This window comes from Dysidea avara, chromosome 9 (genome assembly GCF_963678975.1).
Source record: "Dysidea avara chromosome 9, odDysAvar1.4, whole genome shotgun sequence".
Classification (NCBI taxonomy): domain Eukaryota; kingdom Metazoa; phylum Porifera; class Demospongiae; order Dictyoceratida; family Dysideidae; genus Dysidea; species Dysidea avara.
The window spans coordinates 13,426,950-13,444,206 of record NC_089280.1 but is presented as its reverse complement, the minus strand read 5'-3'; the positions used below and the strand labels follow the sequence as shown (position 1 = coordinate 13,444,206).

At 36.9% G+C, this 17,257-nt stretch overlaps 2 protein-coding genes and 1 long non-coding RNA gene across 3 annotated transcripts; 2 read left to right on the top strand and 1 right to left on the bottom strand.

The window, feature by feature from the left end:
• Positions 1–1,651: 1,651 nt before the first annotated feature.
• On the top strand, positions 1,652–3,588 carry LOC136265515 (TIP41-like protein). The gene is made up of 6 exons (XM_066060386.1): positions 1,652–1,839; positions 1,893–2,072; positions 2,871–2,973; positions 3,023–3,154; positions 3,205–3,363; positions 3,414–3,588. Exons 1-6 carry the CDS (start codon positions 1,697–1,699, stop codon positions 3,522–3,524), a joined length of 828 nt encoding a protein of 275 aa, XP_065916458.1. The 5' UTR covers positions 1,652–1,696; the 3' UTR covers positions 3,525–3,588.
• A 595-nt stretch (positions 3,589–4,183) lies between these two features.
• Positions 4,184–8,552, bottom strand: LOC136265888 (uncharacterized). The gene is made up of 2 exons (XR_010705791.1): positions 8,274–8,552; positions 4,184–4,671 (listed from the first exon to the last, which is right to left on the bottom strand). It is a non-coding gene; the product is annotated as an uncharacterized lncRNA (long non-coding RNA).
• LOC136265887 (cyclic AMP-dependent transcription factor ATF-6 alpha-like) lies at positions 8,440–16,165 on the top strand. The gene is made up of 15 exons (XM_066060825.1): positions 8,440–8,671; positions 9,359–9,499; positions 9,626–9,671; positions 9,721–9,827; positions 10,800–10,886; positions 11,667–11,744; positions 11,828–11,935; positions 12,384–12,496; positions 12,552–12,806; positions 14,912–14,981; positions 15,182–15,219; positions 15,613–15,657; positions 15,755–15,821; positions 15,871–15,946; positions 15,996–16,165. Exons 1-15 carry the CDS (start codon positions 8,594–8,596, stop codon positions 16,097–16,099), a joined length of 1,413 nt encoding a protein of 470 aa, XP_065916897.1. The 5' UTR covers positions 8,440–8,593; the 3' UTR covers positions 16,100–16,165.
• The last annotated feature ends 1,092 nt before the right edge of the window (positions 16,166–17,257 follow it).

Here is a 17,257-nt window from a genome sequence, read left to right as displayed (position 1 = left end):
GACCACAGAACGGAAAAACTACTACTGTTACGCTGAAATAGGTTAGTAACTTACAGTCCTAAGTACTTAACTTAATATAATAACTTACTTATAATAGCGAAGTTAGCTTAACTTAGTACAAAAATAATAGCAATATAAACTCAATTCCACAATCATAAGTTTTCTAACATAGCGTGTTGAAGCATAGTAACGTATTAATGATGTTTTAACGTATGGACAACGTTTTGATGGCTATTAGCCCACGCTTTTAAAACCACGATCGATTTTCAGATGCTACTGTATAAAACAAATGGGATGAGTTCTCGTTAGTTCTTTCACCTATTAGGTGAGTGCGCCCCAAGTGATATATATCACTTATACCACAGCTGCTCGGGATTTTGCTGACATATACACCTGCAGCCGTGGTATAACTATTAAGTAAGGTCAGAAATCGTAAACAAAATACATTACCCTAACACTTACATTGTAAAGCAAGTACATTATATAAATAATTATCTGTATTGAGCCTCCATGAAATGCCTTATACAAGTACAATTATGTAACACTGTAAATCACACTTGAGCATTTCAGAGCACTAGTTACCAGATTCTATGACAAGTATTACTACCTATACTCATTGAGGATGAGACTACACTTGTCACAACAATTATGCACACTGATAATGGTACAAAAATGTGTTATATGTTAAATGACATTCACATACGTACATAGTCCTCAGCTGCTTTCTGCTGCCCAACAGAGGATTGGCTTGCTGCTCCACGGAACATCCCTCGGATAAACATCCTATGATACATTGATAATATCACAGGTATGAAACGGTTCTTTGATGTAATGAACTCCATAATTAAACACATCATATGGGGTTATACCCATAACACATACAGTAAGGATAGTCACTACCAATAGTAGCCATTGCAACAGGGATCAAAAAGATAAGTGATCATGTGTTTAATGTGAGCTAAATCAAGTAGTTGTTGGAAGAGGCAATCAAGCTTTTCATGTCAACTTAATGAGTTGTTTCACGAGTCCTGGCATACATTGAAAAACTAAAATAAATTTCCATAAATGAAAAATCAATATAAATTGAGTACAATCATTAATTGTATTTTATTGCAATGCATTTAGCTACTGTTCACAAATATCTTCTCGAGCTCATCAGGACTACATCCTACGTACTTCTGCACTCTTTTCTGTTTATATTTACATATGCCAACCTACTGACCCCATACTCTCAAGATTTTTGCTTGCAAAACAACTAATCAAATTGAAGTGGTATAACTTGTAAACATATGTTTGATCATCAAGTGAGATCTAAGTTCTATAATCAAGGCATATTTCATTGGTTAAAGTCAGATAGTTCTGGTACACTGAGCTTGTAGAATTAAGTGCTTACTTTTTAAAGGAGAGACATAAAAATCTTTTGACATCGTTTTTCAATTTTGTACCACATTTTCACCACTGAGGACGTACACAGAATTGGCAAAGCAGATTGCTCTCATAGAAAGCAGTTTAAAATTAAAAGCAGCAGCAATTTTTATATTACACACTTGATGAGTCATATCATAATTAACATATTCGGCTCTCATACCTTATGAATCCCCAGGGCATCTTCCCTTATGTCGAAGTCCCTTCGCTTTTTGTTCAACAAACTCTAATTAGTGAGCACGTAGTTTTGGTGTGCATTAAATAGCGCACAATGGCTAAACCGAAGGTTTCATCATTCGAAGCAGGTCCATGGACGATAACTAGCGTTAAAAGCCACATTCTGCGATCAAAGTGTGAGAAAGGTCTAGAAAATGGTTGCCAAGTGGACAAAGACGATTCATGCGTAGTGTGCAGGTAAATGGAGTGACTCAGCGAGGCGCACAAGCATTGAATTTTGTTCCTGACAGGTTTGATAGGTTTCTGGAGCTGCCAGCACTACCAGAGATGGTGTTTGGTGATAACAAGTTGACGATAAGACATTGTGATGGTTATGGTATTGCGTTTGACACACTAGAGGCACTGAAGCTGGTGAACAATCATTGTGATCTCTTGAAGGTAGCGGATGCTGAGGAATGGGCTAAAGCAAGGTAATAGTGTAACACGTGATATATGCTGCATCAGTGGCGATTCTAGACCTGACCTACAGGGGGGGCCCAGTAGGGAACAGCATAACTATTGTTGTTTGGCTATAGTATAAAGTAGAATTTTCAGGGGGGGTCTGGGGGTACAACCCCCAGAAGCTGCAGGATTTTTGCAATTTAAAGGCTTGAAAACAGCCTAAAATTTGTTCTAAAAACATGAAAAATGCTAAAAATAACAATGCCAATCTATACAGCAACTTTTCCCCAAAATTGTTTAAAAGTTATTTTTTAACAGGGGGGGGCCATGGCCCCCCCTTAGAATCGCCTATGTGCTGCATGAAGCTTTGCAGAGCTTATACTGCAAATGAGTTCATGAAATCTTATACAGCTTGCAGTTACTAGGAATTTGAAATCTTACTTCTCAACAAGTTATCCATCTTTGGATATTGAACATCATATTTGCTGTGAAATCTTTCCAAAAAAAATCTATGATTTAAGACCTTTACAGAGTTGTGGACCCCTCAGACAAAAGTTTGGTATAACTAAATGCAGTTAGGAAAATTATGTACCATTAAATATTGGCTGCATGGTAAATTCACGAATTACCAGGTCTCTTCATGTGTGTTGTAATAGAATTGATGTAATAATTATTTACTAATGTTTCAAATGTACAGTTTTATGAATACTAAATTGTGATGCTCAATATAATGACAGTTCGTACATTACATATGAAAATTCCTCAAGAACTTATGTATGTATTACACAACTTGTTCACCTTTTTACTTCATTTATAACTCATGGTAGGGCTGGATTGACTGAAGTCAAAGGTGTAGTAAAGCCGTTTGATTGGACGTACACTACAGACTATAAGGGAAACTTGTTTTCTGAAGGTCAACATGAGCTAGATGTAAGACCATGAGGTGTCCATCACTGTGTGTTCTAATGTCATTCCTCAGGTGAAGGAAACAAGTGAGAAAATTGATGTTGAGAAACTAAAATCTCCTGAGAAAATACATTTCTATGATGAGATAATTTTGTATGAAGATGAGCTACATGATCACGGCTGTGCTGTACTCAATGTGAAAGTGGTAATAAAGACCATTAATTCTTTATAGCATTTTAGTTCACTACACTGTAGCGTGTTATGGCTAGTGGATTCTTGGTGTTGCAGCGATTCTTTTTAAGAGTGGATGGTGTTCTAGTGAGAATAAATGATACTAGGCTCTACCATGCAGCCCAGACTAATTACTTACTAAGAGAGTACACCAGTCGGGAATCAAATATCAAGGACCTAAAGGTGAGTGGCTGCACATATATACAGTGTGTATTTAATGTTTTCTTATGTAGATACCTCCAGGGCTGCTGACTGATCCTAATAAACTCAGTACTCACTTGCCAGTAACTTGTAGTGTCACACACAAACTTACCATGCCATTAACTACACAAACTTGTAGCTAGTGAGTCATTGTATATTTTCTCCAATTGAAATGTATTCCATTATTCAGATAAATGTTTAATACTACTCTTGTGCTCAATATTATATGGATACAAACGTGAAAACATATTTCTGTGTATACATTGGTTAACCTTGGTATTAATTAATGCTTACATTATAAGTGGGAGAGTTTGTATATGGATAAGTGAATTCCTTACTGACAGAACACAACATACCTTTAGACAATAATAGTACAGTGTACTTGTAAAGTTCTCCGTGATGTCCCTCAGGGCTCAGTACTTGGACCCCTGTTAATTCAAGGTTGAAGGAATAAAAGTGTTCAGATAACTGGAACTTCATACAGAGCTCTGTTGCAAGACATACGACTACTCAAAGTACCTAATAGAACAGTCACTCATGTTCAACTTTTACTGTTTAGCAGCAAACTTGTGTAATCATAGATTTGTCAAACATTGTAGTTACTTCTTAATGCTGAGCGGTGAAACAAATAATATCTACAGTTTTGTCAACATCATAATTGTAATTCATAAGCTGATGAAGTCAAGTTCTAAGTTTTTTGGTTTGATAGCATACACAACATTAACCACTGTAGTTGTGTATACCAGTCATGTAATGACTCTAACCTGTCACTTCAATTAACACTCTAGTAGAACAATCACACTTCTACTCAACTATTCTAACCATATTGTTCAAATTTTTACACACATTAAATCTCATACAATAACTGTCACTTTTTATTACATCTAGAAATAGCACTTTGATAAATTTTGTATAGCACTTAATTGTACACAGTACATACAATAAGTCACAGTAAGGGTAAACACATCTCTGTATCTAAGATTTCCTCCTAACACTTCTGTACACATGGTATGTACTAACACATACAGTACACTGCTATAGTGAAAACAGACTATCCTCTGCGTAGCAATAGTTTACAGATACTCGATAACAGTAGTATAATATAAACAGAGTTATAATGGCGGCTAATAGCCACATGTATTTTGATGATGTGGACTTTCTCACTGGCTTGAGCTGGGTTGGCATGCATCTTGTTACCTCATCGATGTTTGTTTCCAAGTCGGTGTAGGCTTCACTGAGTTTCTTGATAGTTCGGCGATTTCTTTCATCCCTGAAAAATGTTGATGTGCTCTAAGGAAAGAGGTAATGTATCAGCAGTCAAACATTATTTTACAGTGGGACTGTAAAGGACACCCTGAAATACCGTATGTTTCTAGGGGGAAAATTTCAAGGTTGAGCAACGTAAAAACATTTTTTTTTGCAGATTTACAAACAATCCCAATATAGATACAAATCAATCAAGGTATAAAGTTTTCAAGGATAAAATTTTCATTGGTAACCCCCAATACCCTCAAAAAAGAAAAGAAAAAATTGCCCCCTCAAAATATTTAGTAAGGACACAATGACAATTTGGACACTTGTACATGGTCTCATTGATAATAGATAAGAGATTTTGCTGATTATCCGACATCAAGAGTACATAATAATCTCCCTTTTCTATTATTATGTACTCTTGCTGACAAAATTTCACATTTATTTTGTAAAATTGCTGTTTGTAAACTTCTTCTTAAGTCAAAGTAACATCATGGTGAGTAAACTTAATCAGCTAATTACAAACAATATTTACAATTATTTACCAATTAATCGGTGCATCAATATTTGATACATATCACATATACACCCCTGAAATAAGGACACTTACAATATATCAGTGATGATAGTGATCCTTACTCAAATTTTTCCCCTACACTTGTTTGTTTACTTCTTTGTAACATAATTTTATGGGTGGTGAACCAAAGCATACAGTAGTAGTTTGGATTTCAAAATCTTTAAGGAAGGGAGAAGAAATCCAAAATATCCTGCCACTATAACCTTAATTTGTTCTTGATCAAAGTGATCAGTGAAAAAATCCTTGACCAATGAAATATGGTGGTGGACTCTTGACATAATTCGTAGTTCTATAAGTTTCGATTATGGTACACACTTAACAAATGAGGTTTATCCTTTAACTACCACTACTTGACCACTGAAAATGAAGTTGAGAATGCTATATGTCAAAAGGATTTCTATCTGTGTTGCATGGATTATAAGACACATATTATTTCGCTGTACATGTATACATATACCCTAAAGTTTCAAGCCTGAGTTCCAACTGTTGGTAAGAAATTTTCATGGATACACAACCAACATGGAATATAATAAGTTGATCTATACTAAATGCCTCAAAAATTTTCACCCTTGAAATTTCTTGGCTATAGTCCACTGGCTATGCTTGTCGTGTGCTGCTAATTACTGGGTGTCTAATTCCTCTAGTGCGATGTTAAGTTACTTATAACAATCAAAAAGTTTGGGAACACATAAGAAGTAGTGCTAGCCATTGTTCCTGGGAGCATACACACAATCCTGTGGTTCCCATTTTACTGTTCAACTCATTTACAAGAATAGAGCTGCAGATGTGTGTATGAAGACACAATAGGGATCTGCCATAGGACAATTATAACTTTCTAGAGTCTCTCTGATTCCCTGCTACACATTTAAAAGCTATTCACTAGCCTTCCTGCAGGTACCTAGTGGGAACATGACTAAAAACATAGGTAGTTCTAGAGCTACACTCTCAAGTGTGTAAGTTGAGTGTATTTTTATTGTTGTTTTATAGCACTAGTGTGGATTAAAATTTGCATAGTGCGGACAAAAATAAGATGGTGGTGTCAAGGGTGTGTATAGTTTTAGTTCATGTACTTTTAAGTGTTGCACTAATAATCAGATTGGTTATCGGAAAAATATATATATTGGCTGTATTTTTGGTATATTGGTATTGATTTACGTTCTGTATCTAGTCTTACGTGGCCAGACTCTTTCCGCGCAGCCGCTTATCGATTGGAAATTATAAGTGCCATGCTACTGGGGTCTGGAATAGTTTGTGACAGATATAAATGTGTACACTCATTTGTACACTCATGTGTACCAAAAGACGCATTGAGTTACATCTCCATAACTGTCAGCTATATTTGTAGAGCTATAATTTTATAATAATTAAATTTCTAGTAAAATTTCCCGTAAGATACACATGCAGTACCATATCAGATTGGCTACATTTATCGGCTTGTAAATATTGTCAGTTACCAGCTAAATCTCATCAGTACAACACTAGCACTATTGTTTTGTATCTGTTTGTGCTGTATGTCTTCTAGCTCTGGTAAGGAAGAACAGATCGTGCTGATTACCAAGAGGGTAAAAATCAAAGGTTGGCAATTAGTAAGGGGTGTCACGTAGGCATGCGCCGTAGGTAGATCTGCAACCATTTCACTTTGACCTGTGACTAAGAGCCTTTTTCGACCTTTGACCGGTGACTTAGCAACGATATTTCAGCACTTTTCAATTGTGGGTTGGAAGCTTTTACCCTTGACCGTTGAATTGGCACGATTTTGATGGCCTTGACCTTTGACTTAGACCGCGGTCGCAGATCTACCTACAGTAAGTCCCTGCATAGATAATATACGTAAACATGGATTGGAAACTCGCATTAAAATAATATTATTTAGTCTATCCTCGTTATGGTGTACTAGTTGTCAAAATGTTGGCAGGCTGTTCACAGGCTGGTTACCAGTATTTAGTAGTGTAGACATTTCTTTTACTTTGTCAGTGTGTTGCATTATGTACTGAACAAGAATACAGGTGTGTGGTGATGTTGGAGGGAATACCATTGGTGACAGGTGGATAGTGGCAGGTGAGCATTAGCGAATATTTCAGCAGCGTAGCTTTTAGCCAACTTTTCATGGCTTCATTTGCACTACCCATTAAATGCTTGGCACGTTACAATAAAGCTTTAACTACAGTTTTACTTTGCGTGGGCAAAATAGTTACAAAACTTAGAGCCTATTTTGGCATAGTTTTATCGAAGTAGTGGAACTTACAGTAAAGCAACAATACCTAAGTAGCCTAATAACATTCTACCTGTTACTAGTGGTGCAGGCAACAGATTACAAACGATGCTGAGGTTGCAGTTTCTTCAGTGAAATTACAAAACTGTTCCGAAACACCATATTCCTCTTAAACAATGAGAATTTTGTATCCCTACTGTTTGCTAGGAGTCAGCGTGTCTAACCAGTCTAACCTCCAGTTAGTGTGGGTGGTAATTACTCCAGCTGTAAACAACAGACATCGTGTGGTAGCATACAAGAATGCGAAACGCTCCAGCTGTACTAACCATAATTTTTCGCGCACCGTAACGAGGATACCGTACGCAAGGAAATTTTGACGTCAAAAAAATGACGAATTCAGACTTCAGCAGATTTGACAAATAAAATGTTGACAAAAATGAAGAAATTGTAGGCAAAACCTGTACTTTTAAGGGCGCTATAAACATTTGACGAATTTAAATTTGACGAATTAAACCGATTTATCAAATTTTTTGGGCTTCAAAATTTCCTTACGTACGGTAAGGCAGTTATTGTATTTATTTGTATGCGCGTTTCCAATCCATGTTTACGTTTATTATCTATGGTGCCTGTGTTTCACCCCCTTGAATTATTGTCATTTGCTGTTTTCAATACTCCATTTTCAGTTAGTATAAAGTGTGTGAAGAGTTGGACTGATACAAATGAAATATTGTTTTAATTTCATGAATGAATGCGTGGTAAAGCTAAGCGTAGGGACAAGCTAGGATCTGATATTTATCTTGTACGCACCGGCGTACGTTGAATATGCACAACAAACAAAACAATATCTCCTACTTTTATGTCTTTGTCTGTCTCCATCGCAGTCATCCTAGTCTACATTCTTCTTGTATCCGTGTATCTTTATTGGGTGCGTAGTGTCTGCCTCCAAGCCCTCGCACGGTCTCTGTCTCCGCGGGTTTAAAATATTAGAATACACATCTTTATTATTTAGCGCCGCCAAGAGAAGAGGCGCTTATATAAGACTGGTTAGAGCGCACCACCCATTGCATTTTGTTCTTGTTACTCGTTTCACCTAGCGTAACTTTCATTCTGCTAGCGTAACTTTCATTCTGCTAGCGTAACTTTCATTCTGCTAGCGTGGTTGTAAGAGCACTATGGAGGCGACTACTGTAGAAGACTTGTTACAAGATGTGGACTTAACTGCTTGTCTAGAACAATCTCCGGAACTAGAAGTAAAAGATTTTGTGTTGTGTAAACCTTACTGTGCTATGTACGTTGTAGCTGTTACAATGATAGTATTTCTGTGATCACTCACAGTGTTTTGTTTATAACGGAATAATGTGTCTGAAATTGCATACATTGTTTGAAGAGGGAATTTTATTGGTAGGATGTGTGGCTATACTTGGAAGAGTGTAATAGAATTAGTTATGATATATTTAATCAGCTGAGCAGTTGTATCAAAACTGGAATATTGTGGGTCTAACATGGGTAGTTTTGTTGTGCTGTTTAGCATGTACATAATCTTGCAATCAGCGTTTGTGTTTTGTGCACTGCATTTGTATTGCCCTAGTATGATAGAATAATAGCTAGTTTAACAGTGAAAATTTTGTATTGATTGTAAATAAACTAGTTGAATTGCTCTCAGTGACTACAATACAGTGTTTTGATGGTATTAATGTTAACATCATAGTAAAGTTTACATGCCACTGTTGAGCCCCCTCCAATGTAAAAACAGAAGTCCCAAATCAGTAGTTGTAATTTTGTAAGTCTACAGTGTATGTAATGGATACACAAAAAGTATTACTAAATTTCCTACTGGTATTGCTTGTACTGTATAAAGAAGATAAATTCCATATTCACGAGTTTTTAATTGTATTCCATGAAAAGTTAGATTTTTTAAGTACGAGTGCTATTGTCAGGTTCCATTGTTTGATGATATTTTTGATGAGCTATACTTATCTGAGGAACTATGGCAAGATGCTAGTAAGATATCATTACCTAGTGATGTTGTTACAGCGGCAGCTACTGAAACAAAGACCACTGAGATGCCAGCAAATATTGTATGTTTTGTGTGCAAGGCTGTGTTTGAATGTAATGTAGTACGTGGGTGTGTGTGTGTGCGCGTGCGTGCGTGCGTGCGTGCGTGCGTGTACTATTTATTTTTACAAATTCATTATCATATGTAGCACCAACAAACTCAAATCACAAGTACATCATCAATCATTCCTAATTGTAAGTGGCTGATGTATTGGTATAGTAACTTATTTGTGTTCTTTACCAGTTACTGGTAATGGATTACAGAAAGTGAAAACTGAAGTGGTTTATGATCCTAGTAGTTGTGTAATGAACAAGACCCCTCCTATACTTATGAACAATACTACTGCTCCGGTAAGTCTATGATAGTGACCATGAAGTAGTGGGTGAACTAAGCAGAGAGGATATGTGATGTGATGTAAAGCTTTAATACTGTACCATACTGTGTAATTAAACTGTATGGGTCTTGGGTACTAGACTGTGTCCCCATTCATAATTAGTTCTGTGTTGTTTGTGTGTACTGTGTTTAGAGATTTTTTTATGGTCCATCTAAGTAAAACTCAATACTCAATAATGTGAGCCAGTAGTGTATACACAATGTACATAATTATAATGGTCTAGTGTTTGTAGTTTCGAAATGGCTAAGTTTTGTGTTATAATATGTTCATGAATGCAGTACAGTATTGTGTAGTTAAATGGTATTGATATAACACAAGTGGTTTCATTTTACATTCACATCAAAAACTTAAATGGTTACTAGCTAGTTTCTATCCATTTGAGTGTGTCATTTGTCTAGTAGTGCTCTATGTACAATTATCAAAGCAAACTTTACACTTCTTTTTGAATTATATTTTCTGGTGCATACTATACACACACGGTGTGTGTGTGTGTGTGCGTGCGTGCGTGCGTGCGTGCGTGCGTGTGTGTAGTACAGTGAGTTGTTACATGTGTGAATCAAATTTACCATGAATGTCCCATAAAATAATTTTAATGTGGGTAGTTAATGGGTGACAGTGTGGTAATAATTTTTATTACACATGTGACCAGGCCTGCGATAATAGGGCATGTGGGCACAAACTACACCCTGTCACACATTGGATCATAACTCAGTACTGGAATAGAATATTTGCATTCTATCACTTGTATTATAAAGCCAATTAAATGTGTAACACTTGTTGAAAATGTGATAGCCGTACCTAATGGTATCAAAAGTTATGAGCCATGAAAGCTTGAAAAAATTAGGCAAATTTTAATTGCCCACATGCCGTATTTTTGCAGGCCTGGTCACGTATTTTTGATCCTTTTAAAAACACAACACACTTGTAGGTCACCAATCCTGTACCACCTATTAAGATGATCAGTGTTGACAAACCTGGTGTGAAGAGGAGTCACCCTGATAACCCTATTGATATGGTATGATGTAGTGTATAGTGTGTGTTGTGTGTACTCGCATGCATGGGTGGGTGGGGAAATAGCCAACCCAGCTGTAATGGGTACTAGGGCTGGAATGAAGGTCAAATTTTAACCTCCAAAGCTTTGTGCAAGAAAGCCACTGAACCTTTGAAGTGACTAAATGTCATGTTAGTAATAAATGGTGATACGTGTAACTGATAGGTGTACACCCATATGGTCTCACACTTTCAGCTGCTTAGACTACAAAATGATATACCATGATTTTGATATTTGCATGCTTCCAAGAAGCACAAGGCTTTTTGACTGATTAGACATGGTAGTATCCATGCTTTGGAGGGATAAAACTGCCTTCAAAGGTTACAAAACCTCTGAAGGTGTTAAAGTTTCTGAACCTTTGTTCCAGCCCTAATGGGTACCTGGGGAAGCAAATGCCAACTGTCTATCAGATGGGACCTACACCTTTGCCTGCCTCAGGAGGATTCAGATTCAGGCTGTGTGTGTGTGTGTGTGTGTGTGTGTGTGCATGCACGCACACACACCGCCTCCTGCAAGTCACTATTCCTGCCTCAGGAGGATTTGCCTTTAGTGTAGTGCCTCTTTGCACTTAAGTAGTGCACAGGTCTGGTTCACTGGATAGGCGTGATCATGCTAGCACAGTAACTGAAGGCTTTACTTTTTTGCATTGCAAATGTGTGTGTGTGCGTGCGTGCGTGCGTGCGTGCGTGCTTGCGTGCGTGTGTATGTGCGTGCAATGTGTGATGGTTTTTGTTGTTGTTGTAGTCACAATTATCAAAGAGACAACAAAAGATGCTGAAAAATAGACAGTCATCATCACTATCAAGACAACGTAAAAAAGAAGTGAGTGAAGTCGTATATCACATGTACATTGTACATTAAACCTCTATGAATATTAAGCACTTTATTTGTGTTTGTGTGTGCAGTATGTATCAACCCTTGAGGCACAGTTAAGTGAAGCTGCTAAGAAGAATAATGCATTAATAAAGGAGAATGAAGCTCTTAGGGTTAAAGTGAAACAGTTAGAGAAAGATGTAAGTGAATATGTGGACATCATAAGTATGCTGTTTACAGTAAGGCATCACATTTAATATTGTTTACCACTGCACATGTTATGTAATTTCATGTTTTCTGTACAGTAATGTAATATCACATCATTAAGTTACTTGTTGTGTCTTATGAGTATATTGTATGGTATATGTGTGCAGTGTGGGGACACATGTTTGTGTGTACATGGCTGCTGCCATATGGCAATTTTTTTGGGGACCTGGCATTAACCATGAACCATTTCACATTTTCCTGTGCACTGTAGGTATATAGTCCAGCTGGCAGGAGGCCTGCTGGAATGACTCACAGTACTTGTGTACAGGTGTCCCAGGGTTTGCTTTTACCTTTTTCATGTATAACATGTGTCTGTACAGGCTTATGTGTGGACAGTGTGATGTGCGTTGTGTTGATAACTATGATCTGTTCCTATTTCAGAACCAATTGCTGCAAACCAGCAAACCTCAAGGTCTACTTACTCCCCCAAGAACACCTGCCATGCTTGCCATTGTCTTGTTTGTCACTCTTGGTTTGATGTTCTCCCCTATAAGGTACTACAGTAATGTCACAATAGTACAGTACATTTCATTCATGTACACATCTCAGAACAATGATTACTGGTAGTGTGGAATATGAACACAGTCTACCAGTTAAGATGCACAGAGCATTATTGTCAGTGGAGGACACTGCTATACTTAATGACCGTACTCCAGTGTCTCGAGCTGTGGGGCCTCACTTACCTGACCAGCTGGTACCAGTCACTGCCATGGATAATGTGAAATCATTACATAAAGCAAAGAAACAAGCACGCAAGAAAGTAGTCAAGACAGGAGTTAATGTTAATGCTTCAGATACAGGAAGGTGTGTCATCTGGAGTTGTATATATATATATATATATATATAATATGTACAGTGGAACCTCAGTTATCCGAACCCCTTGTGACCAGGGGTGGTCCAGTCTATATCTCTGAAACAGTGTATAAATAATCTTAAATTAGCACTTTAAAAAAAATATCAAATTATCAGCTACCCTTATAGAACAGTCACTACTCTAATAGAGCAGTCATTTCTGTAGTTCAGTTAACTAAGAATCTGGGTCTGGATAACTGAGGTTCCACTGTATGTATTGTTGTGAAGAAAGTTAGTCAGTGCAGAATTAATCACAGGTGGCAGCAGCCAATAAAACACTGTTGCGATTAATTTGAACATCATTGTAGCCATTTCTTGGCCACCACTTTTGATTTCATAAATATTTTTGCTGTTTTGGTATAGATGTCATTTCTCTTTGTATTTGCAAGTCCCCAATCCAGCGTATGGCCTGCTTGCTATTTGTGTCCTGCTGGGCAAAACCCGGTTGTTTTTGCACATTCCTCGACTTTCATTTTATTGCTTCTCTGTTATCATACGGCACGGTAGTACTGTATATGTTAAGAATAATGGAGATTTGGGTTTTTCTGGCCAAAAAAATTACCCAAAAACCAGCTTCACAATACCATCCTGATGCCTTGGCAGCAGTGGTATAGAGACTATCTGTTTGACGTCGCAAAATATTATCCGTATAATTACAGGTTATCTACGTGAATGAGTAAGGCAAGAGTGAGTTACAAGCCAAAAAACACAAGTGAAATTAAGAAAGCTGTGGTGCATTTGTTATGTTATTCTTCCTTAGTTTGCTTCCAGCTGGAAGAAACAGGGTCATTGAACTCTAGCTGCTCGCTGGCTTGTACTGCAAAGTTAACCCATTTCCCTTTAGTACCGCTCTTCAATTGGCTATTAATATATGTAAGTAATTCACTCGATGTAGTGATTTCCTCCAAGTATTTCTTCAATTGTGCAAAATCCCAAAAAGTTTCATTATTCTGTATAGATCCCATTGATTTTTGCCTCAAAAACATGGTGTCTAGTAACTGTTACTAACTTAAAATGACGTAAACGGATAATCTTTATAACCAAGTGCAAAAGTACCTTTAGGACGATCCTAAATGCTTCCAATAGATTGCTACAAAATAAAATTATTCAATAGAATTTTCTACTGACTGACTAACTACCTGCCTGATGCCTTCAGAGCTCAGACAAGCATAACTTGATAATGGCTAAGGATACGATTTTTTCACTGTTTGTTGCTTCAGCCTGACAGACGCCTTTTGGCATATCACAGTGCGTAGAATGCAAGCATCATGGACTTACTCTTGTCCTCCTTTGTGTCCATTTCTTTTTGCTGACAGTCCAAGGTGTCAATTCATGGTGGCTCAATGGCTTCTCTATGTTTGTAAATGGCAAACTTTCTGTGGTGACTGGATTGATTGCAGAGGTGTTTCTCTGTACTGCTCTTCATTTGTAATGCTGAGAAACAGGCTGAACATAGGTGAAAATGAAGCATAATGGCCACTTCACTTTCGAGTCAGTAATTGATAGTTGGGGCACGCATCTGGTACCATCCTTTCTTTTGGTGCGGTATAGGTGGGTTCACCAGTCATTATAATGTTACAAAAAAGTAGTGTTCAGTACAATCCATTCCACAGCTAGTTTCTTTGTGATTTGTCTCCTTTCTGTGTTGAATATGCGTAGCACTAATGTCCACCATGCCACACATCCTCTACCTGCCTCCACTATTGTAAACACAATCTTTTAACTTGAGGAATAATTTAAGTCACCTATATCAGAAAGATGAACTTTTGTGCCATTACATATGTACATAATAAATGCACACTAGTCAGGGTTGGTTATCCCAGAAACAGGACCCCTATGGGCATGTCCATTTCAGTACTAGTGCATCGTGTTACAAAGTGTACAGTTTCTAGCTAGGCGAAACTTAACTTTATGGGTGAGAAATGGCAGCAGTGTGGCCATTAATGGGATATCTGCAATGTGGGAAAGGGACACCTTTTTGCAAATTGAATTACAATGTACATATAACCTTACTATGTGTGTACTCAGCTTTTAACACATGTTGGTATAAATTACAGGTTGCATACTGATCTTCGTGATTGTTTCAGTTGGCATGAAGCTCATCCATGGTACAAGGAAGCTGTTAAGGTATACTAGCTGGAATTTTAAACAGACTATATAACTGCTGAGCAAACCCCAACTGTAGTGGAGCCCCTTCTAGTATACACATTATGTTATACAACATATCAGTATTATTAACTCTTGATTGTACTGTATGTAATGAGTATATACTGTTTGTGTACACTTACCAAATGCTGCTGCTACCTTGTAAAATATTTTATTTTTAGACTTCAGCTGTTGCCGTCGTTGATCATGAATTACAAAGGTTTGTAGCTTATGTGGTGTATTCTGTTTTGGACTTTGCATAGAGAGTTAATATGTACCATGCTACAATCTATTGGACTCGGCCCTTATAATACAAAGATGCAATACTTACAGTATTGGGCTATAGAATGTATACACCTGATATCACAATATTATTCTAATTATTGTATTCTGAATAGATCGTAAATTATCTGTGTTTCTCTTCAGTGCCTAGACTGTGACTTGCAGTTGGATCTACTGTACCACAGTGTTTTAGTCAAATGTAGTGTAATTGTGGTTACTTACAGTCATGTATATTGTTACGGATTCATAGAGTTATGTTCCAGTTTGTTACTACTGTTATCATTGACTGTTTGACTGTTCATCGTGTATAAATTACTATTAATTTTTGTAGTGTATACAGTCAGGACGTGCTACCATTTCCATACCACAATGAAAAGTGAGCAACACTCATGTATTGTGTATTGTGATTAGGTACATGCATGTCTCTACAATTGAATTTGATTAACGTACTTATAAAATGTTCTCTTTTTCAGAGCACAGTATTTCTTCAAAAAGTCGTTTACCAGAAATTTGGAGACTTATTACTTAATATCATTTAAGGTACACAGATAGTTACCTTGATCAGTTATGTTATCAATGCTTCTTTCAGGATCATTTAATGCTGAATGCTCCACTTTACAACAAGACACAGTTTCCCAAGCTTTCAGTAATGATCCCTTTTAACCGTAAGTAATTATTAAGATGTTACTGATCTTGATGAATGTCAATTCTCAGAATCGTTCTTGTCATCCGAGGAGCACCTTTCAATGATGCAGATGGACTGTTCTGTAGTTGACGCTAAACTATTAACTGTTAAACTACCACCAGACATGTCATGAGATATTCAATGTTCGCTATTAAATTTTCTTGTGTATTTAGCATTTAATATTACATTTAACAAAGTAGTTATATCTGCAGAATTGCAATAGAGGTTGGCTACAAAAAACCTTTGTCACGTATATTTATTAATAGAGCACATTCATTAATAGAGCACTTGTTTGGTACTAACGTTGATGTATGCCACAGCTGGAGTACTTTCTGAAAGGCATGATAGAAATAATTCACTGCACAATTTATTTTGTCTACTTGATCTTAACTACTAGAGCAGAGAAGCTATTTATGCATATAGGTTGTCATTCCAGGCAGGTTTTCAGGTTCAAGTGATCTTCAGGCAGCAATTCAGTGGTGTATATAGGAAGGGGTTTTCTGAAGCCGCCCTGAAAATTTGAACTTAGCAATACTGTATTCTATCTAGGCTTGCTGTAGGGGCACTAAACTTAATGTGTAGGTTTCTGGCATATGTATTATATTATAGACTTTTAAAATATACAGGATCAGATCTAGAGCAAGGCAAAATTTGAAGGTATTCTAGTAGAACAGTCACAGATAGAAGAGCATCAATTAGCAGGAGAATGATTTTGATGGGAACCGTGGGATGGGATCTGGATCTGAATTTAAGTGTGTTTAGGGCTAAATTTACATTTATGAAATTAATGTAATAACTATGTTAAAGTGCTTTACCCATGAAACCAATTTTACTGAAGGGACAAATAACCTCTTAGAGATATTTGCATGGGAATTTATGGGTTAAGTTGACTGACTGACTGCAGTTTAATTTGTTATGGTACAATGACTAATTTAATTATGGAGATATGACACAAAACCCAACCTGTGTCACAATTACACGATCGATTTTTATGAATAACAAAGTATTAATTTTTACGCCTACTATTATTATTATTATTATTATTATTATTATTAATGGACAAAAATTGCTTGGCAGTACAAGACTGTCAAGCTAGGCCGCAGGCCTTTGAGAGTGCCCATATCTTGTTGTTCTCCATAAATCATCAAGATTCTTCTTAAACAATGCCACAGTTGGTGCAGAAATAACATCTGCTGGAAGAGAATTCCACAAATTAACTACTCTGTTGGTGAAAAAATTATGCCTCACTAGCAGCCGAGATCGAAATTTAAAGAGTTTACGGTGGTGACCT